Genomic DNA, 18343 nt, shown 5'->3' on the forward strand with positions numbered 1-18343 from the left:
GTGATAAAGGCACCAGCCAATCAGCTCCGATATGTAAATTAACAGTTAGGATCTGATTGGCTGATGCCTTTATCACCTTGCACATATCACTGGTTTATCACTTCCTTATGCCTTCTCCAGGTTAATACATCTACCCCACTGTGCCATCTATTTAGCAACAGGGCGGGTCACTACGCTAGGCAGTAGATTCTGGTGTTGTCACTGTGTGTATTTCCTATGTTCATACATGTTTGTAACTGTTGGTTCAGTAGGAATTACTCACACGCATAGGATCGTGCTGGCTGCTCTTACTTTGCCCGTACAGGTCCATTACTCTCACATAAGCTAATTGTTGTTTCCACAGATTGATTACAATTTAGATAGTCATCTAAAAATCTATATATACAGAATAACTAAGATGCATGCAAGCTGCGACAGATGCTCCTTGACGCCATTTTAGCATTAAAGGTGATCTAAAACTTATAACAGCCAAATAAAAATGTACTGAGCAATTTAGTAGGGAGTTTAACATAAGGCATATAGCAGAGGAAGGTGGTATGTACCTAAAGAAATGCACTTACCTGTGACCAGTGGGTTCTGCTTTAGGTAGCTGGGCAGCATCAGGCCAAAGAAAATAGAGAACCCCAGGACAAAGAGGTTTCTCGAAGAATTTAAATCCACAAACTGAAGGTTGGAGAGACCAACAGCAGTGATCATCCCTGAGGGGAAAAGCATGCAAGATGCGTCACTCAAAAGAACGCTGGCATTCAATATTAAACACAAATATATGCAGCATGTAAAACCTCTCCAAGAAACTGCAAACTACACCTCTTGCTAGCCACTATAATGGCACACGCTCTATGGGGGTAATTCAGAGTTGACCGCAGCTTCAAATTTGTTAGCAGTTGGGCAAAACCATGTGCACTGCAGGTGTGGCAGATATAACATGTGCAGAGAGTTAGATTTGGGTGGGTTATTTTGTTTCTGTGCAGGGTAAATACTGGCTGCTTTATTTTTACACTGCAATTTAGATTTCAGTTTGAACACACCCCACCCAAATCTAAGTCTCTCTGCACATGTTATATCTGCCCCACCTGCAGCGCACATGGTTTTGCCCAACTGCTAACAAATTTGCTGATGCGATCAACTCTGAATTAGGCCCTATGTGTACTACACATGCAATGCATATCTTTCATACTTGGATATATAACAGCACAACAGTCAGCAACATTGGCTCACCAAATAAGGTGCAGAACAGTGCCCCGAGAACAGGATCAGGTAGAGATGCAAAAAGGGCACTGAATTTCCCAATCATGCCCAGCAGAAGCATGAAGGCCGCACCGTACTGAATAACCCTGCGGCTGGCAACCTGTGGGAAATAGGAGAATTAGAAAGATGCAAATCCAGCTAAGCATCTGTCTTATGTGGATTGATCTACAAGGAAAACAATACAAAATAAGCCTGAATATACACCATCAATGCCTGTCAAATATTTCACCTTCATTTCAAATTTGCATACATTATATATGTATTTACTGAGAAAGTGCAGAGTAAGGCTCATTCAGCATTCAGTAAGTCAGATATACAGAACAGTGTTCTTCGGAACATGCTGATATGTGCTTATATCACTGGTGTAATGTATACAACACGTCATGAAAGGTTTCTGTATGTCTGAATAGGTAGTTTTTTGGTTCTCTAATCATAAAATACTTTGCATTCACTCTACTAGATAAGTGGATATTGCAAGTATATTGTGGTGACCGAAGCATAGGAGTTCTATTTGCACCTCTGAATATAAAAGAAAACAAAGCTGAAAGCTCCCATTTGCACATAGTGGTTCCGAAACTCGGTTCATAAGGACACCTGACTGTTCATGTTTTCCAGGTCACCCAGCAGGTGCACAGGTGTATTCATTGCTCGCTGGCACATTTTAAAAGATACACAGGTGGAGCTAATTATTTAACTTCTAATTGTGTGAGGAGATCTGGAAAACATGAACTGTTGGGGGTCCTGTTGGAAATCACTGCTTTAAAGGAATAATATATTACAAGTCACCATTATTTAAATAATACCATACACCTGCAATATAATAATGGGCAGCACAGTGGTTAGCATTGCTGCCTCATAGCACTGGGGTCATGGATGTAATTAATGTGTGCATTTGTGCATACAGTGTATATATATATATATGTATGTATGTATGTATGTATGTATGCACACACAACTCTGGAAAAGTCTACAAATCAATTTCCCAGCAAAAAGCATCTCAAGGAAGTGCATACTACATATATCCGTGACTCTAGCAGTTGTTATTGGCATGATAGGGGAGGGGATAATTTTCTCTTGCAATTATCTAATAGGTGCCAATAGACATCTCAGAAAATCAATTCGGAAAATGAATTAAGACTAACATGTCATAACACTCTTAACAAACCCAAGCACATATAAAATGTTTGAAAACACCCCAGAAAGATTTTAGAACTGTCTTCAGACTGCTCTCCTCCTTGGGAACGAAACACGACAACTGGTGAGCCAATTGCTTAATGGTATCAGTGGATTTCACCTTCACTTGCTATTCCAAAGACACAAAAGGAAGACATAGCCGCATGCATCCGATAGGAGCCCTATTCAGGTGTTGTGTGCCTAAAGAGACAATGCAGTGCGCGCTGAGATGCAGGCAGGTAACGGCAACTAGTCTCCATTTGGGACTTTATCCTAATAACTGGAGGACACATTCGCCCCTGATGTATTTGGAGTTCTAGCGAGTGGTATCTAGGTGTTCTTTGTTGAGGACTTATCTGGAGCAGTTATCACCTGCCCTGCAGTACACCATTGTGTGAAAGTGGACTGAGTACTCCTTATTGGAAGTTCCTGTTTTTATATATGCAATATCTAAGACTTAAGACCAGTACTCACTGCCCGACGTGGGAGAGATGTGTGCTGAGCGAACCGCTCAGCACACATCTCTCCCACCGCTCAGCACAGCGCGATGTGTGCTGAGCGTGCGGGGGGAGACGGGGGGGCCGCTCATTTCACCCAGCGGGTGAAATGAGCGACCTGCTAGATTGGCCTGCATGCAGGCCAATCTAGCAGCAGCGATAGCTATGCGCGGAGCTGCGCATCGCTATCGCTGTGAGGGGTACACACGGAGCGATCAGGCTTAAAATCTAAGCAATCTAGTCAGATTGCTTAGATTTTAAGCAGCGATCGCTCCGTGACTACTCCCCTTTACAGTATATGAGACAAAAGCTGTTGTGACAATGGTACCAGTTACATTAAATAGAAAAATACAGAATTGTGGAAAATGCATTAAGTAATGGATCTTTATGTTATTGTACAAATATATACATTTAGCTATTACCATTGTAGATATTGTATTTGATAGGCAATGAAACCTTCATTTTATTAGATGCCGCCTTGCAATTAATGACCCAAATCAGAAACTATTTTATTTCAAAAATTTAAAATCACTGAATATTGTTACCTGGCACTTTGTAAAATCAGATTTTTCTGTTCAATGACAAGGAAAGAAAAGACTGGAAAATCCTTTCTGATTAGGGAATATACAATCAAATGAATATCCTTACCTTTGTTATTCCCAGAACGCCGATGTTGGGACTAGATGACGTGGATCCATTTCCAGTACCAAAGACACCATCCAGCACACAGGACAGACCTTCTATAAAAATCCCCCTGCATGTACACAATAGTTAATATGTTGCATAAAACCTACGTAACGAGTGTTCTTGTAAGATCACAGGCCAGTGCAGCACAGTTCACATTCATTACCTATGCACGTGTAGAAACAAAATAACTAACCTATTAATGGCATGGATTGGAGGAGGTGGGGCACAAGACAGACGGGCACAGGCGTAGTAATCGCCAATAGATTCAATAATACTTGCGACTACAGCACTTAGCATCCCGATGACCCCAGCTGCAGACACTGTGGGGAGACCCCACTGAACTGCGACAAGAGGAAAAACATGAAAGCAGAGTGTTAGAAAACAACAAGAATAAGGGGTTTAAGGATTCAGTTTAAGTAAAGGCAAACAGTAAAAATAGTTCCAGCAATACTATGAATTGTAACAGTACAGTTATGACTCAATTCCTCTAAACCTTCTTCATGTTCTAGTAGTGTCTTAAGCTTCTAGCCTGATCAATACATTGGGATCTAGCAACGGCTTACACTCTTACACCTGCAATAAAATAAAGGTGAAGACCAATATTATACCGTCTACTGTATAACCCGGGACTCCCGCATCGATGTCAGATCATCAGATGTGACACCAAAAGCCTGGCAAAATCAGCGCATATGAACGCTAGTGACCCTGAAAGACGTGAGCCACAATTGCTATATCTCTATGCCGTGTACATATACCTAATCTAAGAGGCTTTAGAAATATTTACAAGTGCTCCATTATAGATTTGGGTTAGTAATGAACTGTGACCAGAAGTGTTTGCTCAGCTTTACAGATTCTCCTTATTCAGTGGTTACAGGAAATCCTCAAACAAAACCATGTTTGAGAAAAAATAAATAAATAAATAATGGATGTAGAAGAGCATATATCAATACTACAATCTAGACACAATCACCTAATATGAAATGACCGCCACCCTATCTTTTCACTGTATACACCACAAGAGAGCACTGCGCCAATGAATGTTGGATCTGTAACTCTGAGGCCCCCCGAGTAGACTCTTCCTTCCTTACTGTAGCCGGAGTTACACAAGTACATGATAGGATCATCAGTAACAAGTGCAATACATACTACACAGGAGTTACAGGACTTTGCTTTAAGTCTAATGCTGGCCATATACTAGTACGATATCGCGTACGAATGTAGGATTTAGACGCGTCGCATGATGCATTGCGTGCACGTCGTACGTGTTTTGGGTACGATTACGATGCGCGGCCCCCTGGGGCGAATGTCGCATCCTCAGATCACACGTGCAGCCCATATTATCCATCGTAATCGTATGCACATCGTAACATGTTTTATGCACATACAATGCATCTTAAACGATCAGCAGCATTTTTGAGTGGCATTTCCTTCCAGGTGATCATGTGCTCTTTGTGAGGCACACAATCGATTGATAGATTGTATGCTTCATCGTATGCACACAGAACTCCAAATCATGTGCTAGGGGCTCCAGGGAAGATTGAAAGGAAATCTTATGAGGAATCGGATCGATACTCATACAATTTCCTTTCAATCCCCCCGGAAGCCCCTGGCATACGATTTTGCGCTTTTTGGACATAAGATGTGCATACGATGACAAGACCCATCATATGCCCCCACATGCCTCACAAAAACCACACAATCATCTGACAGATGTGAGCCACTCAAATGACGCTGATCGTATGTTCCATCACACGATGCATTGTATGTGCAAAAAACAAAGTATGATGTGCATACGATTACGACAGATAATATGTGCTGAAAGTATGATCTGTGGATGCGACATTCCACCCCACGGGGCTGCACATCGCATCGTAATCATACCCAAAACACCTACGGTGTGCACACAATACATCATACGACATGTCTAAATCCTACCTTCATACTTGATATCGACCTAGTGTATGGCCAGCATTAATGTCCGATTAGACACTACTGACACGTGCCAAGGACAGGAAAGTTCTGACGCTACCAAGTCATCACTAAGATTTCTTTGTTTGCCCATACAAACAGCAATTGTACATGTCATCACCCGTGTCCAAACCTAAGGCTTTATTTAACTGTAGCATTATCTTACAGATACGGTGAAGGACCACAGTTGCTAGGGCAGCAGGGCTGGCAGACAGGAGACAAGTCCTCTCCTGGTCACCAGCACTGCTCTCATGATCCAGACTCTCGGAGTTATAGCCAAGTGTTACTTTACATCAGTACATGTGACAGATACAGACATATCCCAGATACCATGCAAAACAAAATATTCTCAATATGACATTCTTCCCACCCCTCACAGTCAGATCAATTACTATTTTGTAAAGGAAAAACTTTGATTTATTTTATAACTTGAGCAACAGCATCTTTTTGAAGTGATCAAAACACAACATATTAAGGGAATGTACAATGTTACCTTGATCTCTACAAGATTCCTTTTCCTAGAATGATGCGTCCTGACACCAGCGTTCGAAAACACAAGATATGTAAGTCCCTGTGTACACTGCTCTAATGGAGGGAAAGCCACAAGCGGGGACATTAACGCTGTAACGGCAAAAGTACAAGGTGATTTCTAAAGGGCCAAGCCTGCATGTTTTCTTCTCCAGCACAGTCCCTGAATGGCCAGAGGGGGCAGTAGCACACTGTCTTCCAGTACATCACTGCCCCTTCTGTCAACAATGTGGTTCAAACACACACGTGGATCAGAGCAGTGTACACAGAGAATGCGATCTAGTGGAACCACACACACATTACATCTGTTCCACCCAAAGGCACCAACAAACGGTTATAGCCTCAATAAAGTAAGGTGTTCAATATTTTATTTGTAGAAAGAAAGATGCATATATTAGGGCCCCATTTAACAGGAAAAAAAAATGGGGGCAATATAGCACCTGTTCTCATTGCTTCTGCTGGTATGTAACACTACCTCGCGGTGCAGCAAACGGTGGTGTTATTTTTACTAGACATTATTTTATTAGTGCAGGGTGGAGGTGTAGAATGGGTGAGAGGGGCGGAGAGTAGGAGGAAGGGGTAGAGAGTAGGAGGGAAGAGGAGGAGAGTAGGAGGGAAAAAGTGGAGTGGAAGGGAAAGGGTGGTGAGCTAGGGGGAAGAGACACAGTGGGGCCAGGAGACGGGGCTGCAGCAGTGCATTGTGGGTAATGTCCCGGATGACAGTTACCCGCCGAGACATTACCACTCGGCCAGCGCAGATGGATGCCAAAATTACAAAGTTCACTAGAATAGGACAAACTGCTGTATCTGCCTTAATAGATACTGAAAGGGTGCTTAAGCACCTTTTACTATTAAGAATAAGTGATAAAACACTTAACACTCATTATTAAATGGGGCCCTTCGTTTCTTGACTTGAAAGAAAAGCAGGAAGTGGGGTGTGTGAGACACAATGTGCAGTAAAAGAAAAGGTGCAGGCAAGCCAAATGTGGGCGACACAGGGCAAGCCAAGGGCGCAAAGATAACTCAATACCACGATACAGAATGTGCTTACATAGTTGCTGACTGTTAGTTATAATGTTTTCAGACAGAAGCCGGGGCTTCAACACGGCTTCTGGAACACAGGTTGGATCCCGGTCCCAGCTCGGTACCCCCTTTCACACCAGAGTCAAGCATTTAGACCCGGGAATTTGCTGGGGCAGGCCGGCTCCAACAGGGTACTTTCTCTGTGTGTAAGGGTCAACCTGGGTCCAAAGTCCCGGGTGCTGGACCCTGGTCGCCACCAGCGTTGAGGCCCCAGCATTTTTCACCCAGGGGCACCCTTTCAAACAGTAAAAAGACCCGGGTTGATCTGGCTTTCCCCGGCAATTAACCTGGTCAAAATCTCTGTGTGAAAAGGGTTTAAGTGTGAGATAACAAATATTTGTGTTCAAAGAAGAGAAAAAACATTTGAGGGGGCTGTAAGTACAAAGGAGTAAACCGTAAGGAGGATGATAAAACAGAAATGTAACGTGGGCGAGTCACATGACTCCTTCCAGCTACTAATACTTGCAGTGCACGGGCAGTAAGAATGGCCAAGTTATAGACCATATTCTATGGACTGATACTGTGTCACAAAACCTGTTAGTACTCCAGAAAATGTAGAGAATTTCATATCATGACACTGCAATGACGACGTTGCCGTCCGTCTAACCAATGCAGCATAAATGCCACACTGCAAAACATGATATCTAATGTAATTACATCCATTACATAGGGTACACTCTATTAGCGATCAATGGTGACAACTGCATGGTCTCCACTGCACAGAGTAACAAATAATCAATAGACCCAAGCTAACACAGGTTATGGAAATTCCTTTATACTGTATTACAAAAGGTTAAGTGTATTATGTGTGGTTGTTTTGTGTACAGACTAATACTTACATGGGTAGGGAATTTTAAACCAAGGGGCCACTGTCAGAACTCCCTGTCTGGCATCAGTACGAGCATAAAAGCCGTATTTGGTACTATCTGGTGGGAAAACATCAGTCACAGTAAAGATGAAGCAGAGCAGCCAGGACACAAGGACGGCCATAATGATCTGCAAAACAGGAGAAAAGTACAGTGTAAATGCCCAACAGGTATCAGCAGAGGCCACTTTTAAGGTGGGTACACACTAATAGATATATCTGCAGATCAATTGATCTGCAGATATATCTATGGACGGATCGGGCAGTGTGTTGAGCATACACACTGCCCGATCCGTCGGGGACTGACGTCATGAACTGGGCGGGCGTGTGTACAGTTCAGCTGTCAATCACCGCCGGCTGCTGCCGTACACACACAGCGACGCGTCCAATATATCTGTAGATATCAAATAGAAAAACAGGAGTGTCAAGCTGCCATCATCATTTGTGTCCTGCGCCTAAAGGATCCCGATATGGACTTTTCATCCTTGCATTTGGAAATCTTCTCTGAGGGACTACACTATACAGCACTGATTGGAGAAACCCAGCTTCATTACAACCGTCACAGCTTGCTTGCTGTCAATTTTCAAGCTTCTGGAAGTCTCCATCGCCATGGGTTACACCAGCTGTATTTAAATCTCATTTCCCCAGGGAACTATAAACATTATCAGTCCGGGATCCTTTTTTGGACACTCACTAGCAGCTAAGAAAATTCATTCTCAGCTCAATTTATGCCCCGATTTATGTTTTTATTGGATTAATCCTTATATGTCACATGTGTTGTTTAGTTAATAAATTACATGTTTTTTATTAATCTATCCAGTTGTCTATATATATATATTGGAGAAACACATAGCGCCAGTTTAATCACATATCGGTAGATATATTGGCCGTCGGCTGTGCTGCGGGGCCGACACGATACGTCTGTGAACGGCGGAGTTCACAGACCTATCGGCCGTACACACTGGCCGACGGTCCCGCGATATATCGGCCGTTCAAGAGTGTGTACAGGCCTTAACTCACATTCTCATATTTACATAGGTTTTGTCATTATGTGGTGTCATGTGAGCTGAATGGCTACTAATACATGTGACAGACAATGGGGGGTAGCGAGCTGAAATGCGCGTAAAGAGACCCGTCTTTTCACAATCGCGACTATTACTTTAGTCGGGTTTAGGTGCTTTGCGCACCTAAACCCGAGTGTAATGGGGCGAGATCAGCGTGATAACGGGGTCCATTTGAATACCGCTTTAGACGGGAGATAGGGGGTGCAATAAGATTTGAATTCCCCCCAATGTGTACAGAATCATTAATCTCGGCTTAATCAGCTCTACCTATCATTTTATAGAATGTACTTGACAACTCCCTACTAGAATCTGGTTGATTACTAGTGGCAACTTCTACACTCTATAGAAGTTTTGATAAATCTCCTAACTGGACTGCTACGTTGACAGTCAGATGTGGAGCAAAGGTAGGAGCAGAAAGTTTAGCTGACAGTGCTTTGTATTATATGAAAAGATAGCAATCCAGAGGTGCCTTCATTATTTTCTTCCTACATCAATGAACAATAACAGATGTTTTTGAGATCTCTTAACCTTCAGAGGTTACATAAATGACTAGAGTCCACTTGTGTGAATTTCAAGTGAAACAATTTTAAAATAAATACACCTGTCTGAGAAGTCCCACTGTGGGATGGTGCATTTCATAACAAAAGCTTCATTTGTTTGAACATGGCCAACTTAGGGAAGCTATCAAGAGGCATACGATGACTTAGATGCCAAACAGAGAACAGAACAACTACATATGACACCGCAATGGTCCAGGCACTACACAAACCCGCACTTTTGGTCTGATTCTGATATGGACACAATGCTGATTTTTTTTTTGTTTTTTTTGCAACCTGCTTTTGCCTTTTAAATTATTGCTACTTAAAATCTATAGGCTAAATCGTCATAATTGCACCAGTTCCTGCAACTCACAGGATATTACATAAGGGCCATGGAAAGCAATGAAGCTACATTTCTACAGCACTGTGAAGCCAACCATGGACTCACAAAGGAAACTTGGTTTTTACACCACCAGATTTATCATCCTGTTTTAGACAATGCACTTCTAGGTATTGCGCAATGGGCAGGAATGCCCTAAGATCCAGTTGACTAACCCCACTTTTAATTGTAGTGATGTATTGAAATCTGCATTAAAAATTCTAAAAAGGTTAGATAATATGAAGAAAAAAAAAAAAGACAAGAAAAAAAAAAAAGAATTGTGCAAGGAAAAACTGCATTCTAAAAATAAGATTTTAAACCTACCGGTAAATCTTTTTCTCGTAGTCCGTAGAGGTTGCTGGGGACTCCGTAAGAACCATGGGGATAGACGGGCTCCGCAGGAGACATGGGCACTTTAAGAAAGAACTTTAGGTATGGGCGTGCACCGGCTCCTCCCTCTATGCCCCTCCTCCAGACCTCAGTTAGAGAAACTGTGCCCAGAGGAGACGGACAATACGAGGAAAGGATTTTTGTTAATCCAAGGGCAAGATTCATACCAGCCCACACCATTCACACCGTATAACTTGTGTTATATACGAACCAGTTAACAGTATGAATCAACACAGCATCAGTTCGAGACAGATGAAAACTATAACATAACCCTTTTGTAAGCAAAACTATATACAAGCCTTGCAGAAGTAGTCCGCACTAGGGACGGGGCGCCCAGCATCCTCTACGGACTATGAGAAAAAGATTTACCGGTAGGTTTAAAATCTTATTTTCTCTTACGTCCTAGAGGATGCTGGGGACTAAGGACCATGGGGATTATACCAAAGCTCCCAAATGGGCGGGAGAGTGCGGATGACTCTGCAGCACCGATTGAGCAAACAGGAGGTCCTCCTCAGCCAGGGTATCAAACTTATAGAACTTTGCAAAGGTGTTTGAACCCGACCAAGTAGCAGCTCGACAAAGTTGTAATGCCGAGACGCCTCGGGCAGCCGCCCAAGAAGAGCCCACCTTCCTAGTAGAATGGGCCTTAACCGATTTGGTAACGGCAATCCAGCCATAGAATAAGCCTGCTGAATCATGTTACAGATCCAGCGAGCAATAGTCTGTTTTGAAGCCTTGTTGGCTACATACAGAACAAACAGTGCTTCTGTTTTTCTGACCCTAGCCGTTCTGGCCACGTAAATTTTCAAAGCCCTGACCACATCAAGGGACTCGGAATCCTCCAAATCTCGCGTAGCCACAGGCACCACAATAGGTTGGTTCATACGAAAAGATGACACCACCTTAGGCAAAAATTGAGGACGGGTCCGCAATTCCGCTCTATCCTTATGGAAAAACAGATAGGGGCTTTTATGAGACAAAGCCGCCAATTCCGAAACTCGCCTAGCCGAAGCCAAGGCTAACAACATGACCACCTTCTAAGTGAGATATTTTAACTCCACCGTTTTAAGTGGTTCAAACCAGTGCGACTTAAGGAAACTCAACACCACGTTAAGGTCCCAAGGCGCCACCGGAGGTACAAAAGGAGGCTGAAAATGCAGCAATCCCTTCACAAAAGTCTGTACTTCTGGGAGAGAAGCCTTCTGAAAGAAAATGGATAAGGCTGAAACCTGAACCTTAATGGAGCCTAACTTTAGGCCCAAATTCACTCCAGTATGTAGGAAGTGAAAGAAACGGGCCAGATGGAATTCTTCCGTAGGAGCATTCCTGGCCTCACACCAAGAAACACACTTTCGCCATATACGGTGATAATGTTTAGCTGTCACGTCCTTCCTAGCCTTTATCATCAGAGTAGGACTGACCTCATCCGGAATGCCCTTTTCCGCTAGGAACCGGCGTTCAACCGCCATGCCGTCAAACGCAGCCGCGGTAAGTCTTGGAACAGACCGGTCTCCTGTTGCAGCAGGTCCTGTCTTAGAGGAAGAGGCCACGGATCTTCTGTGAGCATCTCCTGCAGATCCGGATACCAGGCCCTTCGCGGCCAATCTGGAACAATGAGAATAGTCTGTACTCCTCTTTTTCTTATTATTCTCAACACCTTTGGGATGAGAGGGAGAGGAGGAAACACATAGACCGACTAGAACACCCACGGTGTCACTAGCGCGTCCACAGCCACTGCCTGAGGGTCTCTTGACCTGGGGCAATACCTCTGTAGCTTTTTGTTGAGGCGGGACGCCATCATGTCTATCTGGGGCAGTCCCCACTGACTTGCAATCTGTGCGAAGACTTCCTGATGAAGTCCCCACTCTCCCGGATGCAGGTCGTGTCTGCTGAGGAAGTCTGCTTCCCAGTTGTCCACTCCCGGAATGAACACTGCTGACAGTGCGCTTACATGATTTTCCGCCCAGCGAAGAATCCTGGTGGCTTCCGCCATTGCCACTGTGCTCCTTGTGCCGCCTTGGCGGTTTACATGAGCCACTGCGTTGATGTTGTCTGACTGGATCAGAACCGGTAGGTCGCGAAGCAAGGTCTCCGCTTGACGAAGGGCGTTGTATATGGCCCTCAGCTCCAGGACGTTGTTGTGAAGACAAGTCTCTTGACTTGACCAAAGACCTTGGAAGTTTCTTCCCTGTGTGACTGCTCCCCAACCTCGGAGGCTCGCGTCCGTGGTTACCAGAATCCAGTCCTGAATGCCGAACCTGCGACCCTCTAGAAGGTGAGCACTCTGTAACCACCACAGGAGAGATACCCTGGCCCTGGGGGACAGGGTGATCAGCTGATGAATCTGTAGATGTGACTCGGACCATTTGTCTAGTATGTCCCATTGGAAAGTCCTCGCACGGAACCTGCCGAAGGGAATGGCCTCGTAAGATGCCACCATCTTCCCCAGGACCCGAGTGCAGTGATGCACTGACACCTGTTTTGGCTTCAATAGGTTCCTGACCAGAGTCATGAGTTCCTGGGCCTTTTCTATCGGAAGATAAACCCTTTTCTGGTCCGTATCCAGAATCATGCCTAAAAAGGTCAGACGAGTCGTAGGAACCAACTGTGACTTCGGGATATTGAGAATCCAGCCGTGTTGCTGTAACACCTTCAGTGAGAGTGACACGCTGTTCAGCAACTGCTCTCGTGATCTCGCTTTTACGAGGAGATCGTCCAAGTAGGGATAATTGTGACACCCTGCTTGCGCAGGAGCACCATCATTTCCGCCATTACCTTGGTGAAAAACCTCGGGCCGTGGAAAGCCCAAACGGCAACGTCTGAAATTGGTAATGACAATCCTGTACCGCAAATCTCAGGTACGCCGGATGAGGTGGATATATGGGAACATGAAGGTATGCATCCTTTATGTCCAGGGATACCATAAAATCCCCACCCTTCTAGGCTGGCGATGACCGCTCTGAGCGATTCCATCTTGAACCTTTTCAAGTATAGGTTCAGGGATTTTAAATTTAAAATGGGTCTGACCGAAACGTCCGGTTTCGGGACTACAAACAGGGTTGAGTAATATCCCCTCCCTTGTTGAAGTAGGGGAACTTTGACCACCACCTGTTGAAGATACAATTTGTGAATTGCATTTAACACTATCTCCCTTTCCTGGGGAGAAGCCGGTAGGGCCGATTTGAATTCCAGCTTGTAACCCTGGGAAACAATTTCTATTGCCCAGGAACCCACCTGTGAGTGAACCCAGATGTGGCTGAAAACTCGAAGACGTGCCCCCACTGGGGCGGACTCCCTCAGCGGAGCCCCAGCGTCATGCGGTGGATTTAGTAGAGGCCGGGGAGGACTTCTGTTCCTGGGAACTAGCTGTGTTTTGCAGCTTTTTTCCTCTGCCCTTTCCTCTGGCAAGAAAGGACGCACCTCGTACTCTCTTGTTTCTCTGTGACCGAAAGGACTGCATTTAATAATGTGGCGCTTTCTTAGGTTGTGAGGGAATATAAGGCAAAAAATTTGATTTACCTGCCGTAGCTGTGGAGACCACGTCCGAGAGACCTTCCCCAAACAATTCCTCACCCCTGTAAGGTAAAACCTCCATATGCCTCTTTGAGTCGGCATCACCTGTCCATTGCCGGGTCCATAGGACTCGTCTAGCCGAAATCGACATAGCGTTGACTCTAGAACCCAGTAGACCAATGTCTCTTTGAGCATCTCTCATATATAAGACAGCATCTTTAATATGTCCTAGGGTCAATAAAATGGTATCCTTATCCAGGGTATCAATCTCCGTCGATAAGGTATCTGTCCACGCTATTACAGCGCTACAAACCCAAGCCGACGCTATCGCCGGTCTGAGTAAGGTACCAGAATGTGCGTAAATGGACTTCAAGGTAACCTCCTGCTTGCGATCAGCAGGATCCCTGAGGGTAGCCGTATCTTGGGATGGCAGCGCTACCTTTTTGGATAGGCGTGTCAACGCTTTGTCCACCTTAGGGGAGGATTCCCACCGTATCCTGTCCTTTGCCGGGAAAGGATACGCCATAAGAATCCTTTTGGGAATCTGCAGTTTCTTGTCTGGAGATTCCCACGCTTTTTCACATAACTCGTTCAGCTCATGAGAGGGGGGAAAGGTTACCTCAGCTTTCTTTCCCTTAAACATGTGTACCCTCGTGTCAGGGACAGAGGGGTCATCAGTGATATGCAGTACATCCTTTATTGCAATAATCATATATCGAATACTTTTAGCCAATTTTGGCTGTAACTTTGCATCATCGTAGTCGACACTGGAGTCAGAATCCGTGTCGGTATCAGTGTCTACTATTTGGGATAGTGGGCGCTTTTGAGACCCCGAAGGTCCCTGCGACATAGGGACAGGCAGGTGTTGACTCCCTGCCTGTTCCCTAGCCTCAGCTTTGTCCAATCTCTTGTGCAATAAATTCACATTAGCACTTAAAACATTCCACATATCCATCCAGTCAGGTGTCGGCGTTGTCAACGGAGACACCACATTCATTTGCTCCACCTCCTCCCTAGGAGAGCCTTCTACCTCAGACATGTCGACACACACATACCGATACACCACACACTCTGGGAATCCTCTTATCTGAAGACAGTTCCCCCACAAGTCCCTTTGGAGAGACAGAGAGAGAGTATGCCAGCACACACCCCAGCGCTATATGACCCAGGAAAAACACACAATATGTTTACCCAGATAGCGCTGTAATCATGTATTTTGCGCCAAATTATGTGCCCCCCCCCCCCCTTCTTTAAAACCCTCTTTCACCGTGTAAGCAGGGGAGAATCCGGGGAGCTACCTCTCAGCGCTGTGCTGTGGAGAAAATGGCGCCTGTCAGTGCTGAGGAACAAGCTCCGCCCTCTCAGCGGCGGGCTTCGGTCCTGCTAAAATATTGAAAAAACTGGCGGGGGCTCTTATATATACAGTGCCCAGCCCGTATATATACATTTTTGCCAGAGATTGAGGTTCATATTGCTGCCCAGGGCGCCCCCCCTGCGCCCTGCACCCTTACAGTGTCTGCCTGTGTGTGTCTGTGTGTGAGCAATGGCGCACAGCGCTACCGCTGTGCGTTACCTCACTGAAGATCTGAAGTCTTCTGCCGCCTCTGAAGTCTTCTTTCTTCCCATACTCACCCGGCTTCTATCTTCCGGCTCTGCGAGGAGGACGGCGGCGTGGCTCTGGGACGGACGGCGAGGGTGAGACCTGCGTACCAATCCCTCTGGAGCTAATGGTGTCCAGTAGCCTAAGAAACAGAGCCTAACATTAAAGTAGGTCTGTTTCTCTCCCCTCAATCCCTCGATGCAGGGAGTCTGTTGCCAGCAGGCTCCCTGAAAATAAAAAAACCTAACAAAATACTTTCTTTTCCGGAAACTCAGGAGAGCTCCCTGTAATGCACCCAGTCTCCTCTGGGCACAGTAATAAACTGAGGTCTGGAGGAGAGGCATAGAGGGAGGAGCCAGTGCACACCCATACCTAAAGTTCTTTCTTAAAGTGCCCATGTCTCCTGCGGAGCCTGTCTATCCCCATGGTCCTTACGGAGTCCCCAGCATCCTCTAGGACGTAAGAGAAAGAACCTTGTAGCAATTTACAAAATTGCTGTAAAGTCCAACAGTGTGGCAAACCGGTCACATCCAAGTGTGAAGTCAGCCATGTAACTCACCGGAAACATTTTGAAGAGCTGAAACCTATAGGCCGTCCACCCCTTCTTAGATTTGTATATGGGAAGCGGCAACTTGACATTCCTGGCGTACTGGGAGAAGAGGAGGACCAAGAAAATGGTTCTGATGGGAGAGAACAAAGAAACAAATACATCATTACGTTATCACACTAGCCATTAAGACTGCAATCTACAAAATAGGTGACAGACATACTGTAGATGACATAACGCAAAGTATAAAGGTGGCCTTACACTAATGCGACTTCTCTGAGGGGAGAAGTCCCATACGTTGCTCTTGAACTGCCCGGCAGCTTCCGGGGCGGCAGGATCGCATATGATACATTGTGTGCAGTCATTTTGCATACAATGGATCGTATGCCATCCCAGCCAAGGCTGCCGGAGCCTGCCGCCTCCAAGAAATCTATAGTGCAGCCTCTTGCGATCCGCAGGCTCCGATCCGATGAGCATGAGTGTATGGGCACCTTAAGGCTATACGCTGTATTTATAAAGATGACTGACTGCTTTGTAAGCAAATACAGTTATTGGCATAAATCACATATATAGGAATAAAACAGAACTAATGAAACAAATGATTAAAGCGGGAAGGGGGTGTCAGGTTTAACCTGTTGTTTTTTTTTGTTTTTTGTTTTTAATTTGATGGGAAGAAATTGTAGGAAGAATTTTATGCCTAAAGTGACTGATGGAGAATGGAGTAGGCAACCAGCTGCAGGCATAAGTACACATTCTATCACTGTAAGGAGACATTTACACGTATAAATGTGAACAATACAAGATGCCTTTTCATGCTGGATCATCTAGTACAGTATGTTGTGTTCAATATCCCCTTAAAAGAACTGTTAACATTAGAGATCATTAATACATTAGATCTCCATGAATTAGTAGCTGCAGTGACAAAGCTGTAATGTTAGGGAACGCTAGTGTATAAGGAGACTTTAGATACCACTGAGGGGAAAGCATTTGAGAAAGGGCACTGGAGATGTTCTGCTACTGTATGTTACATGAGTGACTCACCAGACTAAGTCTACTGTCAAGGATTAACATTAGATCAGGCCTGGCCAACCCTGTGGCTCTCCAGCTGTTGTGAAACTACAAGTGCTAGGATGCCCTGTCAAAATTTTGTTATTAGCAAATGCTAAAACTGTGCAGGGCATGCTGGGATGTGTAGTTTAACAGCTGTGGAGCCACAGGTTTGTCAGGCAACTGCTCCACTCTTGCTTCTATCAGCACCTCCAATCCGATATGGAATGCATGCCTCCTACATTGGACCCGGTGGCCACCACCCTGCGCCCCTCCCCTGACTGCCCACTCAGTGAGTAGCGTCATGTGATCCACCAGGTCTGACGGAGGAGGCATGCGTTCTACCGGGTCCCGTAAGTTGCACAATGTGGTCCACCGGGCCCGGCAATGGGCTCATACGTTCCACCAGTTCCCAGAAATGAAGCGATGCTTTTCACCGGGTTCGGCAATGGGGGGGGGGGGCGGTCAGGACGGTTGGTATTGTACACACGGCTCCACACCCTGCGCCCACTACTAAATAATTTTTCACTTTTGCTTGCATTTGACACTTATAGACAAAGAGATGGCTAGCACACTTCCGGATGTTTACACCGGGTAGAACGCATAGACAGAATAGTGGTTTTGGCACACTTTTTGGTTAATTGCACATGGTGTTTAACAGGGGCCTGGGAGACATGGCTTTTGTTACGGATTCCTTTATTTTTTCCTTGGTGACCTTAACATTGATGCAGAGATGATGAGATGATGATACCTTGAGAAAGGTCCTAGATTGGCACCGAAACGTAGGTATTCTTTGGATATGGAATGTTCTAAAATACTTTTTTGCAAACTCTGTCCTCACCATATATATTATATATACTCCAAACTGTATTCTCTATACTTTATAAACAGGAAATGTTCGTTCAAATCGTTGCAGCACTTGTTAAGATGATCAACTTAGTCCTACTCTATCGCTAAGAATCCCTCCGAATTTGCAGTTCTGAGTAATAGCCTAAAACTGACCAGGTGGGAAAGACTATGGCCCAGTTGATCAGCTTAACAAGTGTTGTAACAATTTTAACTAACATACTCTGTTTATAAAGTATAGAGAACAGATGGGCAGATGTATTAACCTGGAGAAGGCATAAGGAAGTGATAAACCAGTGATATGTACAAGGTGATAAACCCACCAGCCAATTGGCTCCATTATGTAAATTAACAGTTAGGATCTGATTG

General features: G+C 44.9%; 1 protein-coding gene across 2 annotated transcripts in view; it reads right to left on the reverse strand.

Moving 5' to 3' along the window:
• Positions 1-18343, reverse strand: part of SLC23A2 (solute carrier family 23 member 2) — a 319310-nt gene that overhangs the window by 43210 nt on the left and 257757 nt on the right. For both annotated transcript variants that reach the window (XM_063932053.1, XM_063932054.1), the window contains 6 exons: positions 16094-16214; positions 8024-8180; positions 3799-3946; positions 3567-3672; positions 1219-1348; positions 561-698 (listed from right to left, as the gene is read on the reverse strand). In XM_063932053.1, the coding sequence (XP_063788123.1) occupies positions 561-698; positions 1219-1348; positions 3567-3672; positions 3799-3946; positions 8024-8180; positions 16094-16214 (800 nt within the window). The remainder of the gene's footprint in view (positions 1-560; positions 699-1218; positions 1349-3566; positions 3673-3798; positions 3947-8023; positions 8181-16093; positions 16215-18343) is intronic.

This window comes from Pseudophryne corroboree, chromosome 6, assembly GCF_028390025.1.
Source record: "Pseudophryne corroboree isolate aPseCor3 chromosome 6, aPseCor3.hap2, whole genome shotgun sequence".
Lineage (NCBI taxonomy): Eukaryota > Metazoa > Chordata > Amphibia > Anura > Myobatrachidae > Pseudophryne > Pseudophryne corroboree.